Genomic DNA, 27,978 nt, shown 5'->3' with positions numbered 1-27,978 from the left:
TAATAATAATAATTAATAATGATATTAGAATATATTAATATAATTTATTATTATTATTATTATTATTATTGCTGTTGTTGTTGTTGTTGTTGTTGTTGTTGTTATCGGCAGTGATGTGGTAGGTCGACTCTACTGCCTGCGTAATTGTTAGCTTTGTTTCTGAAAGTAGAGCAATCAGTCTTTTCTGACTTGCTCACTCCCCCTTGTTCACGCGCCCGCGCACACATTGTGCCTGTCAGTGTGGGCCAGTCATCCTGTAATGGCTGCCACTGCTCATTGTTCACATCCTCTTTTGTCTTCAGCGCCATTTTGACTCCGCAGGAGGAGGAGCAGCTGGTTAGCATCACAGCTAATGGCTGGAAGCTAACCATGCTAACCATGCTAACCATGCTAACCATGCTAACTGCTTTAGCTTCACAGTGGCGACCAGAAAATGTGACTCTGGAAAGTTGCAGTTATTATAGGATGATGTTTCTATGAGCTCGCACACTTTCTCAGTTATAAACCGCCAAAAGCAGCTCATCTGTGAAAGTGTACTCAAAACTAAAAACTACTTTGAAGCTTTTAAACACAATTAATCTTTTTATTTTTTTATTTTTTTATTTTATTTATTAATTATTATTATTATTATTATTATTAATATTAATATTTAAATATCCAATTTCCTTCGAAATATTGCGTGGGAAATGATAGAGAGTTACGCCTTATCTTTGAAAAAAGAGAGAAGGAAATGAATGAAATTGTTAGCTTGTGATAAAATGTAATTTCATCTAGGAGAAAATATAAATTGGATTTTAATTGGTTGTGGAACATTAGAAAACATTAATGGTAGTTTGGTTTGTTTGAAATAACCTTTTATAGATCTGTCATCTCATGAAATCATAAATGATCCACAACTGTTTGTAAAAGCAGCCAGATAATTAATAAAGAGCTTTCATAAATATAGCACATAAATTATTAATGTATGAAACCACACATAGAGCACCTTGTAAGTGGTTATTTATTATCATTAATTATTATTATCCCGCTATGAAAATATATGTACAATAAATAATTTGGACTTTTACTATTAAAGAATCTGAATAAATAAAGTAAAGTCTAAACATGGAGTCATCAGCAGGGTTTTCCACGCATCGTGCTTCGCTGGGAGAATAAATCCATTCTTCAGTTTGGATTTTTCTGAGCAGTTCCAGTTTTCTGTGACCAGTTCCTGAGACGTTTTTAAAGATCCATGAATCTGCACCAGAACAGACTCCAGGAAACAAATCCACACACCAAGAAGTCCAATCCATTTATCAAAAAATTATCCAAAAAATTAAAATCTAATAAATATATGAAACTTGGACGTGGCAAGAGAGAGAGAGAGAGAAAAATCACGTTTCAAGTGAGAAAATAATGGAAAAAAAAACTAATTCCTTTTGATGTCTGAAATTAAAACGAACTGATACTCTATTGAACTAAATTACAGCTTCAAATAAAAGTGAAGTAAAATATTTATTAAAAAAAAAAAACATTTTTTCATTCGTACATGTTTCAGGAATGTTGCCGAGTAGCGTGTTTAAAAAGTGAGTCCTTGCCGAGTGTCGTCCTGTCCGTGAACACCGCTCTGACCGTCCTGTCTGGCTTTGTTTGATATTTTCTTGAAACGGTAAAGCTTCCTCTCAGAAGTTGAGGTGTTGCAGGTCTATGGTGCACAGTGTGCTTGTGAACAAGTCGAAGTCCTCCTCAGAGAAGTCCACCGGGCTGTCCAAGGAGCTCCGCAGGCTGGGGGAGAGGCAGGCGTCTTCGGGAAAGAACGTCAGGTCGGGCAGCGCGGATGATGATGAGGAGTCCCGCTGCTCCGTCGCTCCTGCTACTGCAGGGCCAGTCTCTCTAGGCCGAATCAGGTCTGAGGTGTCGGCGGAGTTTGTCAGTATGAAAGCCGGCGGAGACTGATGGGGCGGCGCAGAGTCAAAGGAGCCAGATGTCCTGGGCAGCGGTGGGCGTTCAGGAAGGCTCAAACTGCCTTCCTCCTCCGCTGCGGGGTGTGCTTTGTCCCCGCTGCCTGGAGCAAGAGCAGTGGAAACAGTGATCGAGGGTGGATTTTCACCACCCTGTTCGTCCTCCGTAGTCTCCCCGGTCCCAGATGCTTCCAGAGGCTGGCTTGAGTACGGAGACGACGCATCTGCGCCTTCGAGTGGTTCGAATCCACCAGAAGGCGGGCTGCCTCCACTACCATCGCGGTGGTGCGTGGTCTGACGCTTGTGTTTCATTCTCCGGTTCTGGAACCAAACTTTGACTTGCCGCTCGGTTAGATCCAAAAGAGCGGCGATTTCAACCCTCCTGGGCCGGCATAGGTATTTGTTGAAGTGGAACTCTTTTTCCAGCTCCAGCAGCTGTGTGTTTGTGTAGGCCGTGCGCAAGCGCCGGGACCCTGCTCCTCCAACGTCCAGACCCGCCTGGCCCGGGTCTGCTCGGAAACAAAGAGCAAGAAGGACATTTATTAGATTTGCTCAGATTCATTTTATATTTAATTTCCATTTCGAATTAATTCAGTTTTATGAGAAACAAAAAAAAAAAAAAAAAAAAGCTTTTATGCGTGAAAAAGAGGGACCCCTATTCTCTCTCTCTCTCTTCTCTCTTTATATATATATATATATATATATATATATATATATATATATATATATATATATACATACATACACATATATATATATATATATATGTATATATATATATATATATATATATATATATATATATATATATATATATATATATATATATATATATATGTTGTCTGTGTATATGTGTGTGTGCGTGGGTGTGTTTGTGTGTCTTTAGAAAGTAAAAAATCAACCAAAATTCTAAATTTAGGTGTGTAAGAGGAACAAAACAACAAAGACCAGAGATTGTCTTTGTCAAAGAGTAGAGAAGCTGGATGAGCTTTCTGATGAGAAAAAAATGCAAATAGAAGAAGAAATCGTGGCCCAGGAGAGAAATGTGCCACTGACGCCGAGAAACCAATTTTCAGCATTTTTTTCATTGAAATAAGAAAAAGCAGTGTTATAAAAGATGTAAAGACAAAAAATAAATTATGAAAATTATTAGATCAGGCGTTTGTACAATCGATAAATAAATAAATGAATAAATACATACATACATAAATAAATAAATAAACAAACAAACAAATAAACAAATAAATAAATAAATAAATAAATAGTTTTTGGGGGAGAGAAAATAAAAAAAATGAAGATTATGAAGGTCAGTGGAACAAAATCTAAATCAGAGCAAATCTTGTGATTCTTGTATGACTGGAGAACCCAGCTCTCCCCACCCCCACCCACCATACGTTGTCACTTTCTTTGCATTCTGTTATTTTTGCTCTCCACCTTTTCCTCTGCCCACTGGAGCCCAGGCATTTGGGTCACAGTGAGCAGAAATAAGATGGTACTTGTGTGGAAGTACCACTTAAATTCTTGATTTAAGTGTGCCAAGCACTGCAGCATAATGCAGTGGTCTAGATATGGCTTCCTTGTTCACAGCATCACAGCACTGCACAATGCAAACACACGCACGCAGACAGAGACGCACACACAGAGGCATGCATACTGATTGGAAAACGACTCTTGATCAAATCCATGCGGTGTAAAAACAGCTTTTTTCCTGAAATGGATGTAAACTCATAATGCAAACAGAAAATCACAACACATGGTTCACACCCCTCCACCACGCGCACACATGCACACTGATCCCAGCGTCCTAACACACCGACCTGTGGGTGACTCAATGCCCGCTGAAGCATACCCAGAAGCGTTTGGCGACGGAAAGGATGGGGCCGGGGTGATGATGGATCCCCCACCGCTGGAGCTGCCCCCAGGCTTGGGGCATTTTTTTGATGATTTCTTTTCCTTCATCCAGGGGAATTCGTGGGCCAGCGGACCGACCAGGGTGGACGGAGCTGGGGCCTGGCCGGGTGGGCAGGACTGCGGGATCGCTCGGTGGTGCGTCTGGTGGCCATTAGTGGCAGAGGTTCTCCGGTTCTGCTGGCTCCCAGCTGCTGGTTTCGGCTGGCTGGCTGTGCAGGGGCTGAGGCTGGGGATGGTGTGCTCGAAGGGAGGCGGAATAACTGTCGACTCCTTGATTGATGAAGTTTGAAATGACTCCAGGACGGCAGGAAAGGATGTCAGGCACTCTGCTAGGGACGGCTGGCTGTTTATAAACCCGATCTCCCTCTCAAATTCAAAATTCATAGCTTCTTCATGTCGGTTCCCCTCTCAAACTGCGAGACCCCCGAACAGTCCTTTCCCCCAAAATAAATAAAAAATAAATAAAAAATAATGATAAAAACATATAAGCACGCTCACACGCGCGCACACGCATACACAATATGGCTTTTGAGAAAAAATAAATACAAAAAATAAACGCAGCAATATTTAAGCTCCTGACCGCAATGGCGTAAAAACGGTGGCTAAATCATAATTGTGTATATTGGTTATATTACAGGCGTATGGGGATCTGGGAAGGCTAAGCTGAGAAGCTATGGGGCGAAATTGCAGCGGATTCCTGGTCATGTGACCCGTATCATCCAATCAGCACCCTAGGCCTTGCGGCTGAGATGTCTGTGGGAAGTTGTATTATTATTTTTCTGCCAAATGCTGAAGGAACGAGGGGCTGTATACCATTGTTTTCCCCTAACAGGGGGTAAATTCTGAGAAGAAAGAAGGAGAAGGCGGCCGGTCACCATGTGCGCCGTGTGGGCGGCAGGTCGGCGCATCCCGGCCTCTCGTAGCTCCAAACAATAGGGCATTTTTTTTCCAGTCTACTGTGTGATGTAATGGCGGTTAACATTAGGTTAACGGAGCTAGCCAGCACCGTTTACAATATGTCTCCTCATGAAAAAAAATACTGTTTGCAGCTCTCAGCTCATTAATCTTAGGAAGTGTGACAACGGCTGATAAATCCCTCAAAAGTCAGACCCAGAAAAAACAGAAGAGGGTTTTAGATGCGCAGCAGATCAGGAGGAGAGGATGACTGAGATTTCTACTCAGCTGTAAAACACATGGATCAGACTTAGGTTTGAAAAGAGGCAGAGAAGGGAACCTGTTCATGTGTAAGTCCATGATTTCTGTATTTAATATTCATGTATGTCTGATAGGAGCTTAAATGTGTTCAGGTGAGAGAGAAACCTGAGCAGTCTGAACATTATCTCAGCCTAAATTAGCTTTTTCTCCCAGGCTCTCTCACCCGCGCGCTTGTCTGTGATGCTTGTCCGTTAAAATGTGCAACGTTCACGTAAAGAGTTCACAGCGAGGTCGCTCCACAAGCTGGGGAGGGGAAAAACAGAAAAACGAGCCCCCCTGTTCTTCCTTCTGATAAAAAGACAGCGTAAATAAGACGAATGCTAACAGTAAAAGTGCGGGTGCTCTGAGCAGCACGTGGAGATTTTATACGGATGAAAAACTCAGGAGTTCAACAGAGGATATTTTGGGGAAGACCAGGACCAGGAGAGACCCGAGAGTGGTCATCAATCTTTCTCTCCTTAGAGAGTCTGACAGCAGCACTTTTTAAAAAACCAAATAAGCACTTAGCTTCCTGCCTTCTCTGCTTTTAGGGTAACTATTTGATTTATACAATTATGACGTTTAGCTGCTAACATATATGCGCCAAGTTTTATTAGGACTCGCGCCTGTTTATACCCCCCTCCTCCCCCCCCCCCCCCCCTTTTTTTTTTTTTTTTTTTTTTTGTTTCTCAGGCACCAAAAAAGGCAAAAATGCAGAAATGTGTGTGGGAGTGGGGCCCATTGAACGCAGCAAAAAAACACTAGCACTGAGTAGGCAGAGGCTGCGTGGACACACCAAACACACACTGAGCTGCAGCATCACAATACCTCGCGCACAAGCGCTTCTTTTACATTTTATCTCATATTTTTAAGATGTTATTTTCTTTAAAACATTTTTTTTTTACTCTGGAGTTTCCTGGGACGTCTGATGGAAAGCTGAAACGATTTTCACTTCTGGGAGTCAGGTCACTGCGCGCGTGGAAAGGTCGATTAAAATTAGAGGCTGTTTACATTTTATTTTATTTTATTTTATTTTGTTTTTTTTTTATATAATAATTAGATAATGACAATGATTAAGATATTACACAATAACGTGTAAGTCATGAACCGGATGGTTGCTTTGTTCTGCTGCTGTTGCATTAATGTTAATAATCCGTCTGATTGCTTTCATCATCCCTGCAGACAAACTGGTCGGTACTGGACAGTAAAACCAGGTCCATGATCCTGTAGAGACCTGCTGTTCCGTTTATTTATGAAATTGCTGTAATATCCAAACATCACTCGGTCCATGCAGTTTTGGTGAGCGCGCGCTTTGGAAACAGATTTAGAAATTTTCTCATGACAAACCGAGCTCTCCATCTGCTTTTATGAGGCAATAAATTAGATTCAATCTCTGCTCATTGGTGGTTTTATTGTCTGTTAGTCCAAAGGAGATGTAAAAGGAAGTATGGCCATTATTTATGGGATTCTGATTTATGCCTCAGGTTTTATGTTGCTCTCAGGCGTCTGAGCACGCGGGTTGTAGAAAAGGCGGAAAAAAGAAAGAGAGGTGGGCGCAGAGTTAAAAACCATGTAAATGCAGCAAGGCCCAGGCCCCAAGGCATTTTTTTTCTTTTCTAAAACGTCAACTGTGAAGGGCCTGAATATATATATATATATATATATATATATATATATATATATATATATATATATATATATATATATATATGTATATGTATACTTTCAGACCCTTGGGCTCCTCCTGCTGACATCTGACATCAGCAGCTGTGTTTAACTGTTTCTCCACTCAATTTTTTTTTGCCAGAGTGCTGAGAAAGATTTTGTTTAACATTTTAATGCCAACCTGCATTTAGCTCTTAAAAACTATATCTTGTTTTTTGGGCCAGTAACCCTGATATCAGACTATATGGGATAAAAGTGACTATCTGACTCTCACCTTTTCACCTGGTTTAGTTTTGTGTCAATAAAATCAGAATTTAAGAAAGCTTTCTGTTTCTGTAATGGAGAACTTGCCAATAATCCTCATATTGTGTAGAATATCTGAGATTTTGGTTAAATTAAAGCTACTTTTTCATCTGATTTGCATCCTCATATTTTTACCAGGAGCTTTTTTATGTGAGGAGTGTTGTGACTGGTCCTGTCTGCAGCAGGAGGGATGGCAACATCCCTTTTGTTTGGATTGTGCAACATGAAAGAACAGATCAACCAACTCTTTCCAATCTTTAGTTTTTTTTTAAAAAATGATGATTGGTCTGAATAACATAAAGTTTTATTAAAGAATTGTTTGACATACAACTCTCTCAACAATGAATGAAAAAGATCTACAAATAACAAAGAAAGGTTCTGTTTTCCTCCAGAAAAACTTCAGTTCTCCAGCTAATGGTTTGTCTCTATTTTTGGACTATGCATGGGTCTCCAGTCCCAACTTGACTTTTTTCCCTGTACAAGCCAAGACATTTATGTACAAGGGTTTTTATAGGAACATAAAAACTACTTATTTTCCTCTAAAAAACATTAACTAAAAAATTGCAACTTCAGTACAATGGACAAGAGGAAACACATTTTTTTCATAACAGGTAAATACTAAAAAAGTACAATATTTTTCCTCAATATAAATACATGAAGGATAAATAATATTAATACAAAAAAGAAAGTCTTTTAAACTGGCTATAACAAATAAATATTTATATATGAATGTTCACTTGAACACACATTGGCGAAAGGCTCTTTGATTGGAAGGCCTTCCATCCTCAAAATAAGATTTTATTCTTTTTTTTTTTAACCTTTTACCATCAAAATGTAAACTCTAAGTGCAACAATGATGCCCAGATGTAAGAAGCATTTGTGTAAAACATTAACTTTTAAAAACAACTCCTGAACATCAGCGAGTTCAGAGGAGATCAGCTACTGAACACCGAGTGGGAGGGGTCTGCGAGGGTGAAATGCCCTGCAATGTAATGGGAAGTTTGACGAAATGAAACCAGTTGTTTTAAAAATCCGTTGTACACATTTGCTCAGATCTCTGGGTCATGCATTTATGTTGAAATATATACCCTGTTTCCACGTTAAAAAATCAAGACAAATAAAACATTAAAAATCTGGACTTTTACACATTGTTGTCCTCCCGTGCGACAGAGAGCGAGCCTGGGGGGCGAGGGGTATGACTTATCAAAACGCAAATAAATATTTCTCTTCTCTTATTATTTACCCTGTTCCGAAGATGTGCCTAAACGAAGACAGTAAAAATGTGTGTTTCAAGTCCTCGGACATGCTAACATGTTCTGGCTGCAGGTTTACATCCATGAACACAAGTTATCGTAGTGCAGCTGCATGTGTGGATCCTGCAGGAGAAAATAGGTCAGCACACATTTGTGTCAGAGAGCTAGTTTAGATTTTTAGCTTATATCTTCCTAAACCCTGTTACACTGATGGCATGTAAGTGTAGCGATGAACAGCTGTATGTGTGTGTGTGTGTTGTGTGTGTGTGTTGGGAGCATGGTGAGAGTAAAATAGATAGCGGGTTAGTAATGACCGGGTCAGGACAGAAACAGGTAGGATGATAAAAGAGACAGTGAATAAAAAGGCCGTCCAGTGGTTTTTATGTGCTTCATGAAACAGAGGGCTCAGAGGATGATCCCAGCTGCCAGCTACAGCCACATATGTCTGTTCAGAGATGGAGCTGATGGAGAGGAGGATGAAGAGTCCTCCACACTGCTCGGCTCTGCTGACAACAACGTGCTGCCTGTAGGGGGGAGAGCTCAGCCTAATAAATCCAACCACCTCGTTAACTGCCCATTAAAATCTCAACTATTTCACTTATCAGGCAGGAGAGCTGTGTGTATGTATGTGTCTTCCGGGGAAATTTTACCATCAAAGAACAAATTTAAACCCCTCAGTGACTCCAAGAGGGTGATTATGGGATTTTTTTCATACATGCTAGCTGTAATGTTGCAATTTGCTCCCGCAGTACAAAAGCTGTTTAGAAACGTCCACAATGCTTATAAATCCACGGGAAAAGGATAATTAGTTAGTAATACTGAAATACAGACACTTTTTTATTTCATATTAGATTTCTTTGTGACGTCTGCTAAGTGTCTGATTGTGGTGATGCTAACTGAGATGTAAAATCAGAGTTGGACCCTAACAAGTCCATCAGGGAGGTGTTCTTCTCAGAAAGCAGTAAAATATGGAGCTGGAAACCAGACTGATGCTATTTTTCTGAGGGCAGTAAAACATGAAACTGATTCTGGCTCTTTGTGGCTGCTGATGAGGACAAACCACTGGATGGCTGTTGTCTGTCTTGTATTGAGACACCCGCTGTCACATAGCAGCAGTGGAGTCCCTCGTGAGTTAGTCTGTTAGTGAGTTGTGGTACTTGTTCTGCTTTGTCTTCTTTTTCCTACATTGTCATTTTGTTCCAAACCTGCTACAGGTGTGTGAGCTTGGGTGCTTCTTGGATTCTGCCCTGAGTTGAAGTGTGGTGCGCCGACAGCTCAGTGTAAGTCGGGTGTGTTGGCGGGTCACAGGGACCCTGGGGGCCCCCTCCACCCACGTGGTGCTGGTTGGTGGCTGACATGGGCCCTGCGCCATTGTAGTCCATGGTTTGGTGATGGGTTTGTGTGGGGCCGAGATGGTTTAGCCCGTACATGGAGGGCCCCGAGCCGGGCATGGGCTCCACGTAGCTGCCACTCCCAACGTAGACTGGACTGGCCTGCATGTTGGTTGGAGTCCCGTAGCCAGTGTTGTTGGCCTGGACTAGGCTGTGGTGGGGGTGGGGATCACCATAGTCCGGATCTGGGGCACCATACTTCTGGGGGGGGGCAGCCCTTCATGGACACATTGGAATAGGCCGTGGACATCGAGTAAGACACTCCTTGGTGAATCTTTCCAAAGGACGGTGGAGACGGGGTATCGTAGGCTGGCCCCCCACCTCCACCTCCACCTCCCATGGGGTGCATTGAGTTTAGGAAGCTGGCGGAAGACTGCATGGGCAAAGGAGGGGAGCCTGTCGGTGACGGTCCCCCAGAGCTGGAACTCAAACCCTTGGACTTCTGGTCCTTCTTGTACTTCATCCGTCTGTTCTGAAACCAGATTTTGATCTGGCGTTCAGACAAGTTGAGCAGGTTGGCCATCTCCACGCGGCGCGGCCGGCAGAGGTAGCGGTTAAAGTGGAACTCCTTCTCCAGCTCCACCAGCTGGGCGCTGGTGTACGCCGTGCGAGCTCGCTTCGAGGACGCTGACGAGCCACCGGTCGGACTTTTCTCCCCACTGCTGCCACTCTCAGCTCCTCCTGATACTGAGGACAGAAGAGAAAAACACTGATTACAAATACATTGGGAAATTACTTTAAAAAAAAAGGATGCAAGTGGTTTACATTAGGAAAAGAGGAAATAATAATTAATAGGTAAAATGATGAACGTGAACAGAGACAGAGAGGTGAGGACAACTCCGCGCAGCTAGGCTGCATGCTGGAGGAAATTGAAAGCATTCAGGTTCTTAATAAAGCAGAGGGGGTACGGGCAGGCTGCCTGAATTATCCCTTGATATTAGTTGTCAACACTTCATAACAGAGGCAGTTATTAAAAGACAAAGGCCCTGGTGTTGGCTGAGAACACCTAAATTGCATCAAGGCTGGAAAGACAAACCCCCCAAAGCAAGAGCAGCATCAGTAGCAGAAGCAACTGCTCTAACTTTAATCTTCTCAGTAAAAAATTCCCATTTCTCATCTCATTTACTTCACAGTGACACTCTGACCTCTGGTAGAACCAAACACTTCGGCTGGAAAGGGTTTCAGCAGACCAGATCCTGGTAAAAACAGAGGATTTTTAACTTTTATACAGATATTTCTATGACTTAATTTGATTTAATTGATGCTTGTGTTTAGTGAATCCTTGGACCCTTCTTCTACTTACACCAGCGGAAACCCGCAACCTGTTGGATCAATGATGGCACAGGTAAAAAGATCTTTTAGGAAATGATTTGTACTGTATCTTAAGAGAGAAGGGGTGTGCAGCCCAGGTCCTCGAGGTCCAAGTCCTGCAGGTTTTAGATGTTTCCCTGCTCCAACACAACTGGTTCAACACTAACAGACTCGACAGCAAGTTCTGCTCATTGTCGCGTTACTTTGAATCGAGTGTGTTGGACCAAGGAAACATCTAAAACCTGCAGGACCATAGTCCTCAAGGACCAGGGTCCCCCACTGTTGTAGTAATTGTTGTGTCCTTTCATTATGTTTTGTGCTCTATAAAAATCTTTGTGTTCCTCTCATATGTTTGATAAATCACTATTAATGAAACATAAGTAATACATGAAATAAAAATCTGTTTTCTGAATTAACTATAGACAACAAGCGATGTGCACTACTCACAACAAGTTAGGAATATTCAGCTTTTTTTTATGATGTCAGAATGAACCTAAAATCCACTTTTACCTCTACAGGTGAACTTAATTAGACTTTCTCTAAACGTCTGAATGATAAACTGTACAGTTACGTTTTCATTCAACAACAGGATGATTTAACAAATACAACCAAATTTTCTGTAAATTTCACCAGAAAGTTGAATATCCTGAGCTTTTTGTGAGTGGTGTATGTGTTCATTACGGTCAACGTTGTATATGTGTCTAACTGCGGGGGGGGGGGTATTGGTGGGTTAGTCGTTACAAAACAGATTCAGATTTCCGCCAATGGAGTCCAGCAGCTACAACAACAGCTGTACTAGTGTCATTTGGTCTTTCTCTGTCTTTACTCTGTAATATGAGTCATGTTTGCCCTCTTCATTTCCTTCATGAAATAGAGGACTTTTTATGTTTGTATTAAAAATGAGCTCTTTCTACAATACAATATTCTTTAAAATCTGTAATCAGGGTTTTTAGATAGATAGGTAGAGATAATATTACAGTAACTACAGATTGGCCATCCCACACTCACTTCTGTCTGAACACGACCACCCCATTATAAATTTCCTGGAAACACCCCTGTGTGACGGTTACTCTGTTTGAGCTCCATCAGGTTTTAAAAAAAGCTGCTAAATGTCGAATATACCAGCCAACATCACACATTCAGAACACACTGCAGATACAATCAGGTTAGATTTGTCCAACAACATTACCATCTGAATCACATGAAGTCTAATGCATGTACTCTACACAGGTCTGTGTTATACAGTCATGTCTGTTTAATGGACATGCAGCTAACGTTCTGTCCAGGTTCTGACTAGATGAGCACATTTAACATCGTCATGATGTGATTCAGCTGCAGTGTTTCATGACAAATGTCACATGTTTGATAAACAGGAGACAGGTGATGACTTAAGCAACAGACGGCACCTCATCCGGCGTGATATGCAGTTTTACTTTTCCACTTTCCTCTCGGTTATTAGAAAATAATCAGGATTAGGCAGAATATGCATGGCTAGATTTAGATTTAACTGGGTGCGTTAGTAAAAAATGAAATCACGTCTGAATTCTGAAGGATCACAGCTGCTAATGTAAAAAATCAGCAGTGATACGTTGCCATCTCAACATTTATCCATATTATGGGATGTGAGATTTGTTATTTTAGCACTGGGTTGGTTTTTCTCATTTTTCAATAGCAAAATTATTACAAATAGGTTGAAGATAATCTGACTGTTAAGGCATCATATCCACACTTATAAATTCCACCTAAGAAACAAAGACATGTCAGGCTGCAAAGGTCACAGGTGAAGCAGAAAGTCTGGTGTTATGATGTGGTTGTGGCCCCATTGTCTGTCTTTGAGAGAAGTTCTGAAAACCTGAGAACTTTTCTACTAGATGTAAACAATCTCTACAGCAGAATCAGAAGAAGCAGTAAAGTACTGAGTCACACCTGAAGCAGAAATTCAGCTTTTCTCTGTAAATATTCAGCATGTTACAAAGTTATTAATAGATCAGAATTGACTTTTGCATGTTTGCAAAGTGTTTGTACTGAAAACAGAGCAGTCAAAGCTGAAGTGAGATCATATCTGTTTTTGTTCTTCTCACTGTGTGTTGAGGCTGCTGAAAGTGACTGGCGTTTATTCACATGGACAAACAAAGATGAGGATATTTATCTCAGACAGCTGTAGTATTGTCCATGCAATTGTCTGAAATCAGAAACAGCTGCAACTATCTCCTCTCAGCTCTTTTTCCAGATGCTGAAATTATTTCAGGCTCCTATTCCTTAAGACACAACGGCTTCTTTCTTATCAATTAAGTTTAAACCGTATCACTCATCAACAGATATTCAGTGCAAATTTAAACATTTTATTCTTTTTAACATTTTGCTTTAAATATCTGCCTATTGTTCTACTTTTCTCTGTAAAAATCTTCTATAATATTTAACCTCATCCCACTGACGTCCTGTTTACAACATCTTTCTTGGAGGTGTGAAATGAAGATGAGTAAAAGGAGCAAGGAGGCAAGGAGTTTCGGTGAGCTGGAGAACATGGATGCAAGGAGGTGATAAACAGCTAATAAACAGTGTTCCTGCTACAGCTGAACAATTCCTAATGCACAACATCACTGCTCTATGTTTAGATGCTGATGATGACGATGATGATGATGATGATGATATGACTTGCCATGTATAAAGAAATATTTCAATATATGGTGCTAATCTGAAGAGTTGCATTCCTCATCTGCACCTGTGCATGCTGGTGAGCAGTAGAACATGCAGAATGCAACACCTTCTCCAGCTGGAGCAACAGACTCCTGTTAGAGTCCAGATATCTCTGTATGCATCGATGTCACAATAACAATAATGTCCAGCTTCTTTTATTTAACTATTGACACCAATTTATAAAGAAACAACAAAGTTTGATGCTCTTTCTCAAAAGTTTTTGGGGGGATGTATGTAAGTGACCCACCTGTGGGTTTTGGGAATTTACAGTTTCAGTATTTGTCTCATGGCACATTTCACCACATGTTGCTCTGGTTTTTAAATTTTACCACACTGAATAATAGAAAAATTAGTTTGGACTACTAAAATAAAATGTTTCTTCACACTGAAGAGATCTTGTCTGATAGAGATTTTACTGATAAGAAACCTTCTAATCCACAAGGAATCTGATCCTGGAAAGAGGGATGAGACTATGGTGAGGAGAGATCAGGACAATAAGAATAAAGCTGCTGATGCAAGAAGGAAACCAGGGGAGTGATGGAGAAAAAAGAAAGAGGAAGAGTTAGTTGTTTTTTTGGGAACAGACAGACGGAGAGATAGAAAGATGTGTAATCTCACACACCATTTCCAGAGGTGTTGCTGGGTGAACAGTTTTTCTGCTTGGTCGTTTGCCGGCTCTCTTTCATCCAGGGAAAGATCTGCTTGGCCAGAGTTGGGTTGGGCGGCAGTGAAGAGGAGGACGATGAGGAAGATGATGTGGACGAGGAAGAATTAGATGACTTATTGGGGCCTGATTTAGAGACTGCAGAGGACCCAACACCGCCCCCCGGCTGCTGAGCTGTGCCATTACCATTGCTTGGGTTTGGGGGCAGTGGGGGGGACACCTGGGAGACGGGGTGGTGCTCAGGCGGCAGACTGGGTCTCATGCAGCTGCCATTTAGCTCCTTGGTCTTGGCTAGCTGCTGCTGCTGCTGCTGGTGGCCTCCATTGCTGCCAAGTGACTGTAAAGAGCAGGCAGAACGCTGGTACGAATCCACATCCAGATGGGTTGTTGACTGGAAGGCGGGCTGGTGGTGGGACACTGGAACCGGGGCATCGTAGCCACCAAAGCCATTGGCTGCGGCTGCAGCTGCAGCTGCTGCCCCTTGCACCTGGTAGGACGAGTAGCCACCAAACAGCGTTGCGGAGTTGTCGTAGTATGTTGTCTTCTGCATTTCTGAGAGAGGTGGCAGCGTCTTCTTTTGCTCCGGTCCTTACTGAAAACCACTGCCGGAAGACCATTTGGTACCAGAGGTCACGTGACGGTGTCTCTCCAACGGTCCCCTGCAATGTGACCTGAAAGGTTAGGAGAGACAGAATAAAGAAATGACAGACTTAAATCCATCTTCCTCCTCTGAAAGCACCATGACATGAATAGAAACCACTGCTTTTCTCTCCTCATCACCTTCCCCTCCCCCAACCCCTCAGAGCTCAGCACACAGCCAGCAGATGCTGCGGTGGAGGGAGCACGAGGAGGGCAAACTGTATACTCCGCCTGCACATGCACACTTATTCATGGCACATTTCCATAGAAATGTCGCCCTGTTCAATTTTTATTTATCCATAATTATTCTTGATATAACTTTGTTCAATTACAAAATAGTGGTCTGTTTATAGTTATTATTCTCACTTTGAAAAAAGGCCTATAAGATCATGAATGAGTTTCACTTTTCAATAAAATCAAGTTGTGTGTCTTACTTAAATCTTTTAAACATTATACGACATCTTTTATATCCAGTGTTAAATTTATCTTTATTATTTTTCTATTTATATAAAATCCATCATTTCTGCAGATATTCGTTCAGTGTAGTGCATATTGTTGTCTAAAAGAGGTAGTAAATATGAGCCTGTCATGCATCAGTCGAGTCAGTGTTGGCCCTCCACGTCTGATCACTGCATCATGCCTCGTTGTTCCCTCATTATTAACTGGCTCTATCTGATCTCGGTTTGCTGTTTACAAGGTAAGAGGAAATCTGATGGATGCACGGTAAGAAAACAACAAAAAATAGAATAAATAGAATAAAAGAAAATAAAAACAATTAATGGCATGTTGTCATCATTTCAAATTTAATTAATTCACATAATCCCAAACACTTTCAAAGGAAGCAGGTGATAGATAGATAGATAGATAGATAGATAGATAGATAGATAGATAGATAGATAGATAGATAGATAGATAGATAGATAGATAGATAGATAGATAGATAGATCATTTCAAAGTAAGATAATAAAAGAAAAAAGGAGGAGGAAAAACAGCTGAATAAACCTCATTTTGGCGCACAATCTGACGCTCACCGCTGCGGAAGGCCAGCGGCAGCAGGCCAGCGTGTTTTCGAGGCGCGAGGGAGCAGCTGCTCTTCATTTGTTAAGATAAAAATAAATAAATAAATAACCTATTCAGATGAGAAAAGTGTCGTCATACACAAATTGAACCTGAAGCTAGTTGTGTAACTGCTGGTCTTTACATCAAATTCGGTGCGAAGAAAAATAAAAAAAATTCAAATAGTAGTTGCTAAAAATAACCGGCTAGCTAAAACCATAGTACCTCAACTAGAAGAAATAACCGAAAATAATCTGATACGATGGAGGCTAACATCTTCTCATTTGTGTAAGCAATTTTGTTAATTTATTAGCCCACCATTTATTTATTTATTAATAGTATACTAGTAAGAACTAACGAACGGGTAGATAAACATTAGACCAGCCACGAGGAAAAACATGAGCGTTATTGCTGATAATAATAAATGTTAATGTGTCCGAAAAAACAAAGAAGAAATAACAAAAGCGTAAATGTCTTCACAAAGCGTCTATAGAAACATTAGGGATTCTCTATCGAAAAAAGAAGGTATAATTCCCTTTTTAATTTTTTTTTTTAATTAAGCGGGCCTATCTTTTTTCTGGCTTTTTTTTTTTTGTTTTTGTTTTTTTAACTTGACACTGCAGCCTTTCCTCCAGTTCTCAGCACGTCACACATGTCAGCCATTTATCTTTCTGGTAGACAAGCTGGAATCCTAATTATTTACTCTGAGGAATAGTCCCAAGGAGAGGGAGAGGCAGAAAGGCCGGAGCAGTGAGTGTGGGAGGAATATGTTATTAAATCATAACGCTGTTTGGCCATTAAACGCAACACGAATTTTCTCTGCCCTTGGCATGTAAGGCTACAGCTTAATACAATCACCAAGTTTACTAGACGCCTCCCTGAATAATCGACTTATAGGCTACTGAGAGAAAGACATTCACCCAAACAACAGAGAGAGAGAGAGAGAGAGAGAGAGGGGGGGGGGGGTCCTGTGTCTGTGTTTTATCCCGGGATATAAAATTACAAATGGCGCCTGACATGAAGACAGAAAGAATACGTTCTTTTGGATTTTCCACGTATCTTCACCACATTAACACGAACACACAAAAGGAGGCGACTCCAGAACCAAGACGAAACACTTTTTCTTTTCTTTTTTCTGTGTTCATACCCTGAATTAAAACCAACTATCAGAAACCAAAACAGCCTTTATAAATGATTAAAATCACACGGATTAAAGAGATCAGTCGTTAGAAAAGAAATAATAAAATGAAGAAATGGGCCCGCGTGGAGAGAAAACATTTTAGAAGCAGATCTTCCAGAAGAAAGATGGTCGACCATTGCTTTGTAAATAAACAGACTCGCTGAGAGAGGAGGAAGGTGGCCAGAACAGAGGAAGAAATGAGAAGGAAAGCTAAATAAAATAAAAGAAAATTAATTAAATTAAATTAAATAAATAAAAAATAATAAAGCTGAGAAGAGCGGGCAGCTGGAAGAAGGGTTTGTCTGAGGCTGCTACCTCCATCAGCTGAAACCATCGTGAACTCTTCTTGAACTGGATTTAAGTCCGGCCCATAAATCACCGAGTCAAACTCAAACATAGTAGCTTATATGGGCCTATTTTTGTTTGTTTTTAGCTCGTGCATTACGGGCCGATCCGTTTGCCTACCTTCCTTAGCACCGCTTGTCCCGGTCCAGTCCGGCTCGAGCCCAGCAACGCCGCATCATAGCTTACGTTCTCCCACACGTCGCTGATTACTGATCAGAATTAGTAATGAAATTGATAATATCCCTGGTTTGTTGTCCTCCTTTCTCTTCTCCGACCCGCTGCTCCTCCGCACGCTGTGGAAACAGCGCGGCCGCTCGCGAGAACCACAACACCTCCAGGAGCCGCAGCAGCGGCAGACCGGGCTGCGCGTACCGAACACCTTGTGGCATGAACGGCTGATGGGTGAGGGAGCTGGGGGGTGGGGGTTTACGGCGCCAGTGGAGGGGCTCGGTCCATGAGCGGCGTTACCAGACGGGATCGGTGGAGGATGCAGGCAGGCTAGCTAGCGCCAGAGCTGAACGAGCTTACCGGGAGCCTGCCTGCCGCCTGTTCTGCCCCCCACCCCCTACCCGCCCTCCACCTCCACCCTCCACCCCGGCACCAGCTCAGCCTGCACCGTTCCTGGCTGATAACAATGGCCTCAAATTTCTCCCTTTTTAGCCTGTGTCGCTCTCACAGCCAGTCAACAACCAGACAGCCAAGAACCAGTCTGTCAGTTAAAAAAGAGGCTCTGAAAACCAAATTCTTCTCAGAATGTCACCCCATTTCATCCTAGAGATGATCAGTCACGATTTTTATTTTTTATTTTTTTCGAGTCGGTTGGTTCACGTCCTCCGTTTTTGCTCCGCATCGGGTAGATCCCTGAAGGCTGAAGGTGATATTATTCCACGGCAGTGGGAGCTCACAGTGGGGGGAGCAGCCCGACTCTTCTCATCATTTTGTCAACCAGGATCACAGACTGGACAGACCGGCAGAAACACCGGGACCGGACTCACGGACACAATGACTCTCAGATCAGCGTCACTCACAAATTATGCTAATGTGACTGCGTGGAAATGAGACACGCACACGAGCAGTTCAGACTGATTCCCACGTGTCAGCACGAGACCTGAAATTTTTTTCAGTTCAGACTTCCCTGGTGCCGCGTTTAAAACAAGTTGGACTCTACAGGTTTTTCTGTTCCTTTACCAAAGCAGGCTAACAGGCTATTACCAAGTCCTTAAAAGTAAAAAGTTTTCAACAGTAGATGCTATCACACCAGGCCACACACACACACACACACACACACACACACACACACACACACACACACACACACACACACACACACACACACACACACACCAATCACGGGTCAGATGCACATTTCTGTTGGTAATACAGTCTATTTTCATTTAGGGTCAAAGGTTATCAGTTCTTAAGATTCATGGAGGGAAAAAGTTATGATGAAACAAGCTGCAAGCATTAAAAACTACGCAGCTTAGCCAGAAATAAGTATAAAATATGACTAATGAAAATAACAACCTAAAGTAAGGAAGACCTCCATAATGAGAATGTCATTCAGTTACAAACTCTGAATGAAAATATTGAGCTTAACATTTTAATCTGAACACACAGCTACACCTCTCACTTTCCAAGCTTGCACTTCCAGGAAATATATTTTTCAGATCTCACTCCTTTTCTTAACATAAATAAATAAATAAATAAATAAATAAATAAATAAATAAATAAATACAAGAAGTTTGTTTTGTAAAATGTTAAAACTTATTTTTCTGCAGCTGCAACTCACAAAAAGAAAAATAGATAAATAAATAAAGGGGGAGGTGTCCTTAGTGTCCTTAAGGTAAATCACAAAAACAGAAAAAATTCAAATATAAGAAAGTAACGTTGTGGCGCTTTTCTATCTAGGAACGGAATTTGAAAACGTCCTTTTAATTATTATACCTGCTGTAAAAATGCTTTAACATACAAGTGAAGCTGGCAACAAACGTCAAAACAGCCAGCAGCAGGAATGCAGGAGGACTTAGTGAAGAATAGTCTGAGGAAAGGATGAAATCAAAATGAAAGTAGAAATATCAGTGTCCTCCTCTGCTTTCTCTCTCCATCGCTCTCCTTGTTTTTATTATTCACGAAGCCACCCTGTCGTTTATGGCTACGTAAGATTTATGAGTTCTCTCGCACCCAGGAGTGTGTGCGCACGTGTGTGTGTGTGTGTGTGTGTGTGTAAACTTTAAAACAGATAGCATTTGCTGTGGACTGCTGAAATGAGAGGATGAGCTCCGTGTAGGTGGAAGGTGGGAGCCTGAAATGTGTCCGTCTGCAACTTTTCTTTAGAAGCAGTTTTCCCCGGACTGAAGGATCTGCTAACTGCAGCTGAACAGACTCATCACTCATTAACCAAACTACTAATCAGCTCTTTTTTTCTTCACTGGGAAGCGGTGGGAAGAGCCTTCCGTGTGGAGAAATGAGCGGTGCGGATTACATGTAAACTCTGTGGTGACTTGTAAAATCTCGCTGCAGCTTGCAAAGGATGTCGGTTATTCTCTATTTTCCTTGGACGGCAGACGCACGCTAGCGCTGCTCGGATTGGGTTGCGGATATTGGGTTGCACAACTGCGGCTCAGTGCCTTGTAGCGCATGGAATTCTTTCTTTCTATCTTCCTTATTTCGTTTCATCCCACTGGGATTCACACATGTAGGTCACTGTGAACGACACGCGGGAATTTCCTGTGCTGCGGCTTTTCTAATCAGCCTCTATTTCACGCACTTTTTACGTTGACCCGGCTTGTCTGCTGTCAGCGCTGCGAAGCTACTGTTTTATTTATATTCAGCTGCAATGACAAAAAAAAAAAAAAAAAAAAAAAAAAAAAATCTTTTTATTTTTATTTTTTTTTTTAAAAAACGAGACTTAGAAAGAGATAAGATCATCGGCTTCTAGCGTTAATATTAGTCAGTATTAGGGTAATTGCGGCGGTAATTCCATAAAATAATCAAGTGACTGTTTTAAATAGTCAACAGCCTCGATTACGTTACGTCTTTTTCCATTACATCACATTTTATTGCCATGACGCGCGTTCATCTGCACGTTAAATCTCATTTACACACCGTCACCTCCCTGTAAAATGCGCGGATCAACAACAATATTTAATAATAATAATAATAATAATAATAATAATAATAATAATAATAATAATAATAATAATAAAAATAATAATAATAATAATAATAATTTAAAAAAAAAATAATAATGTGTATAAATGTTTGACCTGAGAAAATATTTTGAAGTCCCTTCTTTGCAAAGGTGAGGGTTCTAATCTGTAAGTAAGTTTGAGGGTCTGATGACTGCAGAGGAACAAACTGAAGGTCTGTGAACTCACCGGAACGTTTCCTGGTTTATCTGGTGTTTTTAGGGAGGGAAACGGCTTCGAAAAACCTCCTAAGAACTACAAGAAAAGCGGGGAAGGGAAAGAGAGGGAGAGAAAGAAAAAGAGGGGAAGGCAAAAGATGTCAAAGAAAGGGAGGAGATATGCAGTGAAAAGGTCTGTAAAATCCGATACGACCTCCTGTATCTAATCGAAGATTTGAGATGGAACAGCCGCTGACACACATTCCTGACCTGAACTTATTCCCGGAATATACGAAAAACGCAGCGCAGGGGAGGATGGAGGTTGGGTGGGTGTGATATGAGATGTTATTGATTCCAGTAATCATATTACATATCCTATTATACTCACGATGTTAGTCTTTTTCTTTCTTTCTAAGTCTAATGGAAATCTTTATTATTTATTATTTATTTTTGCCTGCAGGTAAAACATTCCTGAAATCCAACGCGGAAAGATAACTTTTCCTTCCATAATGCAGAAGAACCGATGAAAAACACACAGTAACATTCATGTCGGAAATTAATCTCTATAAGAATCTTATAACTGCACATGCCTGTCTGAGCTGCTGCTCCTTAAGATGTAGAATTACAAACACTAAAACTTAATTAATCACTACTTCACTGAAATCTACGTTTCTAGATGGTTAAAATAGGTTAAAATAGCCTCATTCACAGCAAGTCCACACACATGATGGAACAAAACAATTTCCAAGACAAATAGAGCTTTATTCCTTTAGATCGTCTGAATAGTTTTAATCAACGACCGGATATGATTTAAATTAATCCTAAATAGCACCAGTTACCAGAAACAGAGGAATCCTAATAAAATCTTATACGTTCACAATAAAAATTAGAAATGGAGCCCAAGAAGACAAACAGTCATCCATAAATAACTTTGAAAACCTTCCTCCCGGTTTGTCTGTTATTATTAATAAGATCTAGTTTTCTGATTGGGACGTTTCCTTCCTCTCCCTCCTAGAAGACCACAACCAGACACTGTTGCTTCAAAGTTAGCAGCATTTCTGCTGCTTTGAACTGAAGTTATTGCACTCACGCACATCTCCGGCTGTGCTCCATCCCGATCGCAGCACCAGCGCCTGGTTCCCCCTCTGCGGCCCCTCCGGTTAGTCGGAAGCCAGGGAGAAGTGGTGCACGAATATTTAGCTGCTCAGAAAGTGATGCGGGAAGCGACTAGCTTAGCCTGTTAGCCCGTATGTCCAGACAAAGAGAGGTGGTCTCCTCCAAGGCCCCCACAGCTGCTGATCAGCCAAATCTGGAGTGAAAGTGCAGGCTGTGGGAGAGAGGGTGGCTTCAAAGAGTCTCCGAGAGAAAATGTGTGAATGAGTGGTTTTCTCAGGTTGGATGAGATGAGGGAACGCAGCAGGAACAGCAGCAAAGGTTCCCATTGGAGCAACAAAGTTTGATGGCTGACAGGCTGACATTTGAAGATATAAATACATTTACCAAACCTCAGGGTCTGTTTTGAGCAGAATTATTTGGAACGTTTCTGGGTTTAACCCTCAGCTTGGGCTCATCCTGGTTTGTCTAATCATACAACTAATTCTGATTTGACTACACTGTCATTACTTGAGTTTTTCAGAAATTTGCGTGGAAACCCGTTCCTCTAAAACACTTTAGTTATCGAAGCTGAAACAGTACCGATACAGGCATTTTTTTTTTTTTTACTAAAACCAGTGGTACACTTAACTGATTTTCTTCATACCCCCAAGCTGTAGCAACTATTTTAAGTCAGACTTTCTCAAATAATTTAGTGATTAAAACCTGATGAGATCAGAGCGCACAAGGCCTGCATTAAATAATATTTATATGTACAGCTGAGGTAATAGGTAGTACATTATTTAGTGCTGCTTGTATGACATTATTTGGACAGTTTTGGTGAGATTATTAGAGTCCTCTCTTTAGGCAGAACCCCAACCCTGTTTGGTAAGTCGTGCGAAATGCCTTCAATGATCATTTTAGTTAGTTGACAGAAGACTTTTCTTTCAGCAATCAGTGAACCACATGAACGCCTCGCGTCACCCTAAACAGGAACAGTCACATACATACAACCAGCAATCCACTCAAAATAATTATTGTACAGTTTAGAAAAGATTTTTCTCTCATGAAGCTTCATCAGGAAGAAAACTGCCAATCTGATACTATATAAAGAGAGAGAAAGAGAGATACACTAGTATGCAGTTGGCATTGCAGCATCTGTTAGGGCAGCAGCATCAGGGCCAGAGACTGCAAGATACTGAACAAACTGATCAAGAAGAATGGTTCTGTACTGGGGATAACTCCAGTTCTGGTTCTGTACTGGGGATAACTCTAGTTCTGCTTCTGTACTGGGGATAACTCCAGTTCTGGTTCAGTGCTGGGGATAACTCCAGTTCTGGTTCTGTACTGGGGATAACTCCAGTTCTGGTTCTGTGCTGGGGATAACTCCAGTTCTGGTTCTGTACTGGGGATAACTCCAGTTCTGGTTCTGTGCTGGGGATAACTCCAGTTCTGGTTCTGTACTGGGGATAACTCCAGTTCTGGTTCTGTGCTGGGGATAACTCCAGTTCTGGTTCTGTACTGGGGATAACTCCAGTTCTGGTTCTGTGCTGGGGATAACTCCAGTTCTGGTTCTGTGCTGGGGATAACTCCAGTTCTGGTTCTGTACTGGGGATAACTCCAGTTCTGGTTCTGTGCTGGGGATAACTCCAGTTCTGGTTCAGTGCTGGGGATAACTCCAGTTCTGGTTCTGTGCTGGGGATAACTCTAGTTCTGGTTCTGTACTGGGGATAACTCCAGTTCTGGTTCTGTGCTGGGGATAACTCCAGTTCTGGTTCTGTGCTGGGGATAACTCCAGTTCTGGTTCTGTGCTGGGGATAACTCCAGTTCTGGTTCTGTGCTGGGGATAACTCTAGTTCTGGTTCAGTGCTGGGGATAACTCCAGTTCTGGTTCTGTGCTGGGGATAACTCCAGTTCTGGTTCTGTGCTGGGGATAACTCTAGTTCTGGTTCTGTGCTGGGGATAACTCTAGTTCTGGTTCTGTGCTGGGGATAACTCTAGTTCTGGTTCTGTACTGGGGATAACTCCAGTTCTGGTTCTGTGCTGGGGATAACTCTAGTTCTGGTTCTGTACTGGGGATAACTCCAGTTCTGGTTCTGTGCTGGGGATAACTCTAGTTCTGGTTCTGTGCTGGGGATAACTCCAGTTCTGGTTCTGTGCTGGGGATAACTCTAGTTCTGGTTCTGTGCTGGGGATAACTCCAGTTCTGGTTCTGTGCTGGGGATAACTCCAGTTCTGGTTCTGTGCTGGGGATAACTCCAGTTCTGGTTCTGTGCTGGGGATAACTCTAGTTCTGGTTCTGTGCTGGGGATAACTCCAGTTCTGGTTCTGTACTGGGGATAACTCCAGTTCTGGTTCTGTGCTGGGGATAACTCCAGTTCTGGTTCTGTGCTGGGGATAACTCCAGTTCTGGTTCTGTGCTGGGGATAACTCCAGTTCTGGTTCTGTGCTGGGGATAACTCCAGTTCTGGTTCTGTACTGGGGATAACTCCAGTTCTGGTTCTGTGCTGGGGATAACTCTAGTTCTGGTTCTGTACTGGGGATAACTCCAGTTCTGGTTCTGTGCTGGGGATAACTCTAGTTCTGGTTCTGTACTGGGGATAACTCCAGTTCTGGTTCTGTGCTGGGGATAACTCTAGTTCTGGTTCTGTGCTGGGGATAACTCTGGAGCTGATTGTCCAGAAAAGATTCTGCAGCAGCTGCTGAACATCATGGCTGACTCTGCACATCCTCAACAGTGAAGAAATGTGTCAGTATGAGGCTTCATCAAGTCCAATGTAAGACAGAAAGATATTGAGATCATTCTTGCAGCAGCGACTGTCCTCCAGAACAAGACATTATTATCTTCTAATTCTATTATTGTTTTTAAAAAAGGAAAAATAAACTACTACAACATAGCAATTTTCCTCTTGGATAAATAATTTTTCATGTTTTTTTTTCATTTCATGTTTAGCAGCATGGCCTAAATAGAAACTAGAATTAAAGCACATAAATTTAAATTTAAAGTTTCACAATCACAAAAGGTTAAGATCCTGCTAAACATGCATTTCCCAAGAGCTTTTGTGGTCCACATACTCCAGTAAAAAAATATCCCCACCCCAACGGACAGAAGCATGTTCAGTCATCTTTGCTAACCATTATTATCACAACGTTACACAGGATTAGAAACTAAGTTGGTTTAGCAGTGAGACATTGTTTATACCACACATAAAATAATAGTTTGTGCCGATTTCATTAATTTCAAGCAGGTGCATTAACAGACTGCAGCTTCAGGGCTACGCGCCCTGATCGAAGACATTTTCACCAACCAGCTCTCTCAGCTTTTATCTGCTTCATGAGGCCTTCACTGGCCAGCTTCATTATCTGTGTTGGAAACCATCTGGGCTGTTTTCAGTCTCTCAAACTGGATGTCATGTCCAGCTGTTTAAGTTTTTCTTGTCTTTAGATCTAAATATTTGATGATTATTAATATAAATTCCAGTGTTCATACGACTCTTAATGCGGCTGGCAGGCGGACATATTGTCCCATCTTAAAAAGTGACCTTTGACCTGAGAAGCTCTGGTTGTCTTTAATCAAGCAGCTGACAGCGTGCAGCATCAGCCCGTCTTAACGGGACTTTACAGACAAGAAACTAGTTGTCAGAGAGACTGGGAGTAGTTTGAATTCATTGCAATATAGATAGATAGATAGATAGATAGATAGATAGATAGATAGATAGATAGATAGATAGATAGATAGATAGATAGATAGATAGATAGATAGATAGATAGATAGATAGATAGATAGATAGATAGATAGATAGATAGAATATTGTATTTGTTACTTTCTTTACATTTTAAACTCCATTTATTCATGTGTTTATTTATCCATGGTGTCTAGTTTTCAATGCTGCTGTGGGACTATTTGAGGATGAGCTGTTGAAGGAAAATCTTTTCCCGTTCAAGGCACAAAGTTTGGGCCTGAGCTGAACTGAAGGAACTTTCTGGAGAAGCTGTGACGGAGCGTCATGAAGTTCTTTAGAGGTGATTTCATCTCACTTGTTCTCCTGACAGTCCAGCTCCCTGTTTTAAGGTCATATGAGTTTAAACTTGTTGGGCCATCTGGCATCATGGTGGGACCTTTTGGATATTTTCATGTCAGTTTGGAAAGATTGCTTTTCAAGTCCAAAAACTATTTTTAAAGAGAAGGATTTCTTTTTCTTGAAGTTAAATGAGGTCTAACGGCCATGCTGCATCATCATCATCATCACCACTACACACACACACACACAAATGGACAAGCGAAGACTAACGCGCATTGCAACACGTTTCATCGCTTCTCCTCTGATATGGGAGGCGACGAGCAGCTTTCAGCACCAACTTTCTGAGGCCACACTCTTTAAAAAAAAACAGAAAAAAAGAGACTCTATTCATCTCGTTCTATTTGTTACTCGCTCACTTTTCTCTGTGTTCCGCTAATCTAACGAAACAATCTGAAATCATTTAACAGATTTGCTTAATTTCAGTCGTTGGTGTTGTTTGATAAGAAAAGTTAATGGAACAAAGCAACGTGATTTCAGAGTAGTGCACGTTCTGCAGGCCATTTATTTCACAACCAGCCAAAACCTCCACAGGTGTGTACAGTCATGTCTGTAAAAAAAAAGATGTTTCTCAACCAACCAACCAACACTCTGAGGTGTGAACTGAGGAAAACATCCTGTAGAAAAACATGATGGAGCTGCTCATTATGACCCAAAATCTGCTCTGCAAAGTTTTACCACAGGGACTTTAACAACCATAACACATCTAGTTGTTGCATATTTATATTTTGTTTTCTCCTTGAAAACAATAATTTAGTCTCTTTTAACTGTGTCTCAGCATGCAGAACTGCCTTTGTTCTCCAGCAACTTGCCCTGAGGTGTAACCCGTCCTGAACCCGAAACTCATAACATCAGCTCCTTCCCTGGACAGAGGGTTAATCTTTATCTGAGATGCTAATCTTTAACCACTAACTCAAAGAAAGACCTGACACCAGCACAGAGAGAAAGAAAGAAAGAGAAAAAGGAGAGAAAGAAGGAAGGGAGGGGTGGTTGCTGCAAGGGTCAAACTGGCCTTTCTGCTGCTTGGCCACAAAAATGTGCCACAGTCACCGAGTTCTGGCACACAGCTGATGAACAGCCATGTTTTCTCTCTGCCTGATTCCCTGACTCATTTTAAAAGAAAGTTAATTCAATTTAATTGTTGCTTTCTAATGTTAAAGTAGCTTCAGTCTGCATTAAAAAAGGTTGAAAAGGTTTCTAAAGTGTGAAAAGTCCATTTTACAAACAAACACACATTTAAATCTGTTTAAATGCTGTAATCTGGTCAGCTGGGTGATGACATGATGTCCACATCATCACTGCATCAACTCAGTAGCAGAAATTTTCTTTTCAGTCATTGTGAATGTCCCAGTTTTTCAAGAATTTTATCATCATTTAACAATTACATGCAATGATCGAACAATGTTAAGCTACGACATGACGGCCTAGAAAATATCTTCCTGCTTTTCAGGTAAAAAATAAGCAGTAGTCCTAATATTGTGCTCTTCTTCTGACCCATGGATCAGGAAAAGAAGCCGGTGATAATGTAATCAGACCACTCGGCCCAGCAGGCCGATTATTAAGCCTGTTACAGCAGGAGAAAGCTGCTGTATGGATTTTAGCCAGACCTGTCAGCCGTCACACAGAGCAACAGTGTTAGGAAGGAAAGTCCCCACTATTTTACTCTGGTTGTGCTTCACCTATAGTTTGTCAGTGATGTATGAAAAAATCAATTAAATTACAGATTTGTTGGTGTTGCTGTCAGCTTTTCAGGCTTTTAAAGTCTCCACGCAGCAGCGTGCAGAAACCACTGAGGTCAAGCAAGCAGCCAGATGAGCTGTCTCTTCCTCAGGATGATAAACAATCACATGACGCATTTTTTCACACGTTATCACCTGAAGCGTCATCTTGATCGCAGGCTCGAGCTGAAGTT

At 41.5% G+C, this 27,978-nt stretch overlaps 2 protein-coding genes and 1 long non-coding RNA gene across 3 annotated transcripts; 1 reads left to right on the top strand and 2 right to left on the bottom strand.

Annotated features, from left to right (window-relative positions):
* Window positions 1–982: 982 nt before the first annotated feature.
* hoxb2a (homeobox B2a) lies at window positions 983–5,632 on the bottom strand. Its single transcript, XM_041970896.1, has 2 exons — window positions 3,758–5,632; window positions 983–2,449 (listed from the first exon to the last, which is right to left on the bottom strand). The coding sequence occupies exons 1-2, from the start codon at window positions 4,233–4,235 to the stop codon at window positions 1,662–1,664; spliced, it is 1,266 nt and encodes a 421-aa protein (XP_041826830.1). The 5' UTR covers window positions 4,236–5,632; the 3' UTR covers window positions 983–1,661.
* On the top strand, window positions 5,006–13,743 carry LOC121630703. Its single transcript, XR_006008579.1, has 4 exons — window positions 5,006–5,095; window positions 10,791–10,856; window positions 10,933–11,002; window positions 13,431–13,743. It is a non-coding gene; the product is annotated as an uncharacterized LOC121630703 (long non-coding RNA).
* Window positions 7,300–18,091, bottom strand: hoxb3a (homeobox B3a). The gene is given in 4 exon segments (XM_041970799.1): window positions 7,300–9,868; window positions 9,870–10,344; window positions 14,288–15,000; window positions 17,670–18,091. Coding segments are annotated over 3 exon segments (1,461 nt in total). The 5' UTR covers window positions 14,880–15,000; window positions 17,670–18,091; the 3' UTR covers window positions 7,300–9,474.
* Between the last annotated feature and the right edge of the window lie 9,887 nt (window positions 18,092–27,978).

The sequence above is a fragment of the Melanotaenia boesemani genome, chromosome 2 (assembly GCF_017639745.1).
Source record: "Melanotaenia boesemani isolate fMelBoe1 chromosome 2, fMelBoe1.pri, whole genome shotgun sequence".
NCBI lineage: Eukaryota > Metazoa > Chordata > Actinopteri > Atheriniformes > Melanotaeniidae > Melanotaenia > Melanotaenia boesemani.
The sequence above is the reverse complement of the archived record's forward strand: the minus strand, read 5'-3'. Positions and strand labels throughout refer to the sequence as shown.

Bases quoted from the DNA above. Each gene is read 5' to 3' on its own strand.
- hoxb2a (XM_041970896.1), bottom strand. From the start codon at position 4,235: ATGAATTTTGAATTTGAGAGGGAGATCGGGTTTATAAACAGCCAGCCG. The intron at 2,450-3,757 runs GTCGGTGTGTTA...GTTTCCGAGCAG, and splicing joins GGGCATTGAGTCACCCACAG to ACCCGGGCCAGGCGGGTCTG.